This window comes from Sinocyclocheilus rhinocerous, unplaced genomic scaffold, assembly GCF_001515625.1.
Source record: "Sinocyclocheilus rhinocerous isolate Xijiao unplaced genomic scaffold, SAMN03320098_v1.1 scaffold9504, whole genome shotgun sequence".
Classification (NCBI taxonomy): Eukaryota; Metazoa; Chordata; class Actinopteri; order Cypriniformes; family Cyprinidae; genus Sinocyclocheilus; species Sinocyclocheilus rhinocerous.
In genome coordinates this window covers 15,399-18,655 of record NW_015636423.1, presented here as the reverse complement: position 1 = coordinate 18,655, position 3,257 = coordinate 15,399, and the positions used below count along the sequence as shown (strand labels likewise).

General features: G+C 44.1%; 1 protein-coding gene across 1 annotated transcript in view; it reads right to left on the bottom strand.

Moving 5' to 3' along the window:
* Positions 1–3,257, bottom strand: part of LOC107747759 (protein zer-1 homolog) — an 18,921-nt gene that overhangs the window by 14,975 nt on the left and 689 nt on the right. Inside the window, exons 2-5 of the mRNA XM_016562348.1 lie at positions 2,947–3,199; positions 2,641–2,874; positions 2,418–2,568; positions 746–955 (exon numbers count right to left, since the gene is read on the bottom strand). Coding sequence (XP_016417834.1) covers positions 746–955; positions 2,418–2,568; positions 2,641–2,874; positions 2,947–3,113 — 762 coding nt within the window. The 5' untranslated portion in view covers positions 3,114–3,199. The remainder of the gene's footprint in view (positions 1–745; positions 956–2,417; positions 2,569–2,640; positions 2,875–2,946; positions 3,200–3,257) is intronic.

The following is a 3,257-nucleotide window of genomic DNA, read 5'->3' as shown; positions in this document are numbered from 1 at the left end:
ATATATATATATATATATGTGTGTGTGTGTGTGTGTGTGTTTTTTGTTGTGCAATTTTTTGTTCATATATATATATATTTTTTGTGTAAACCATTATATACTACCTTTCAATGCAAATTAATACTTTTATTCAGCAAGGATTCATTTAACTGGTCAAGTGACAGTAAAGACAACATTTTAGATGTCCAATTTCAAAGATTTCCATTTCAAATAAATGCTGTTCTTTTGAACTTTCTATAATCCCGAAAATCCCGAAAAATAAAATGCATCAGTTTCCACAAAAATATTGTGCAGCACGACTGTTTTCAATAATCAGAAATCACAGAAATACATTACAGTTTAACAGATATTCACACAGAAAACAGCTAGTTTACATTAGAATAACATTTCACTATTTTTAAGTATTTCTGATCAAATAAATGCAGCCTCGGTGAGCAGAAGAGACTTCATTCAGAAACATTAAACACTGTATTTATTCCAGTCTTTAAGCGCTAGTGTAAACGTCTCTCTCTGACCTCAGTCTGCTCATCTGCAGCAGCGTGTGGATCAGCTCCTCCGTCAGCTCCACGTTATACAGCACCAGAGACGCCAGTCGCTCGCTCCACTGTGTGAGGAAGGCCGGTCGAGGCAGATGGACGGACGACAGGTCCAGCGAGGTCAGAGCGGGCAGCGGCGCCAGCAGCGTCTCCACGTCCAGCTCCGCCCGAAGGCCTCCCAGGTTCAGCAGACGCAGACGGTTGAAGCCCTGGAAGCTGAAGTCCAGGTCCACCGTGTGCCGCTGCAGATCCTCCTCGTCCTCCTCGTCGTACGCCAGCGGAGCGCCGCTCTTCCTGAAGAAGATGCTGGAGCAGCCGAAGACACTGAGCGACCGCAGCGAGTGTTTGAAGCTGCAGAGCGTCCGCAGGCTGCGCGCCGTCAGACGGTTACAGCAGGTCAGATGAAGCTCCATCAGATCCTGCAAACATCACACAGAGACCTCTCATGATGAATCAGTGCAGGACAGAAAAGCTAATAACGACTAAATGAGTTTGAGAACTTCTGTTATAGGGGTCAACAAAATAAATTCCCTTGGTCTTTTGATCTCTCTCACTGCATTAATAACTGCATCACCACCTCGGATCATTATTTTCTAATAATTCAACAGCCCCTCATCAATTATTCCTTACTAAAATTAAACCATTCTAATCCTGAGAGTACTCCCATTTTTTACAAAATGTAACTAATCTGATTACTTTGTTTTTTGACGTAACTGTAACAAATTAGTTACCATTTTTTTGTATCCTGATTAAGTAACGCTGTTACATGTATTCCGTTATTCCCCAACCCTGATCACTACATACTTCTGTTTATTAATGTGTGTTGCTATAATGAAGGAAAATTACTCAAAATGATTTTTTTTATGATTTAGTGAAAAACTGTGGACACGTGACTTGATTATTCGGAACTAGAACTTTACTGTATTTTATGTCTTTATTTGAATTGACTTGACAACACAGGCTTGTTTGGTTGGAAAATCACTATTTTAGCCATTTCAGAGTAAATGTATATGTGTGACCCTGGAGCACAAAACCAGTCATAAGGGTCAGTTTTGTGAAATTGAGTTTTATGCATCATCTGAAAGCTGAATAAAAATTTTTCCATTGATGTATGGTTTGTTAGGATAGGACAATATTTGAAAATCTGGAATCTGAGCATGCAAAAAAATATAAATATTGAGAAAATCATCTTTAAAGTAGTTCAAATGAAGTTCTTAGCAATGCATATTACTAATCAAAAATTAAGTTTTGATATATTTACGGTAGGAAATTGACAAAATATCTTCACGGAACATGATCTTTACTTAATAAAGAAAAATGGATCATTTTGACCCATACAATGTATTGTTGGCTATTGCTACAAATATACCCCAGCGACTTAACACTGCTTTTGTGCTGCAGGCTCACATATTATATTATTCTGAATTAAAACATTTCAGTTCAATATTAGCACACAATCCCACACAAGACTGCAGGATGAGCTGAAAGTGAAAGTATGTCGGTCATGTGATCATCAGACGTCTGTTTTACAATCATAAAGAAAGAATAAACACAGAAAGAGAAAGTATTTCGACTCACTCGGCGTGACGCACATAAGAAATGCATTTAAAGTCGTCGTGAACTTGATTTTTTACCCTGTCTACTGTCTAAACGCATGTTATAAATCTTATTTTGAACACTTCATCTGTGCATATGCTTCATATTTAATCAAAAGGTCATCACTGGACAGATATTTTGATCATGCTCATCTGCATACACTTTTGAGAGCTTTCTCTGTGAGAGAGAGCTATTCTTTTTGGATAATCTGTCATGCTCTGATGTATGTCACAAAGCAGAAGAAAAGATCTGACGCTGCTTTGGCTTCACTGGTGATGTTCTCACCTGTTTCCCGATGGCCTCCAGGTCTCGGTCTCGCACCAGATCCTCCCTCAGCTGCAGGCGGGTCAGTCTGGTGCTGCGCGGGTCACTGAAGAGCTGGAAGAAGCCGTCCTGCGGCTCGAAGTCGCTGTCAGTGTGCAGCAGATCCATGTACCTGCGGATCAGAGGCATCAGGTCACACATCAGCACAGGACACGCTGAAGCTCCTCCAGGCTCCTCTACCTACTCGTTCACCAGCCGGTCGCAGATCTCGCCGGGCAGGAAGACGTCGGGCCGCAGCTGGAGCCGGTTCTGCTCTCCGCTGAAGCACATGGTGCCGATGGCCTCCAGGTCTCGGTCTCGCACCAGATCCTCCCTCAGCTGCAGGCGGGTCAGTCTGGTGCTGCGCGGGTCACTGAAGAGCTGGAAGAAGCCGTCCTGCGGCTCGAAGTCGCTGTCAGTGTGCAGCAGATCCATGTACCTGCGGATCAGAGGCATCAGGTCACACATCAGCACAGGACACGCTGAAGCTCCTCCAGGCTCCTCTACCTACTCGTTCACCAGCCGGTCGCAGATCTCGCCGGGCAGGAAGACGTCGGGCCGCAGCTGGAGCCGTTTCTGCTCTCCGCTGAAGCACATGGTCCTCCGCAGGTTCTTCAGGCAGAAGACGGAACACAGAGACATCAGGCTGTCCGGGTCGTCTCCCGCTTTACTCGCCATGATGACCTCGGGTCGCTCAGAACAGAAGAACAAGAGCACGACACACTCCCGAGACTCAGGAGACACACATGGAGAAGATGCTGCACCTGAGAGAGGAACACCCACACAGCATCATCAGCTCTCATGAGATACACACACACACAC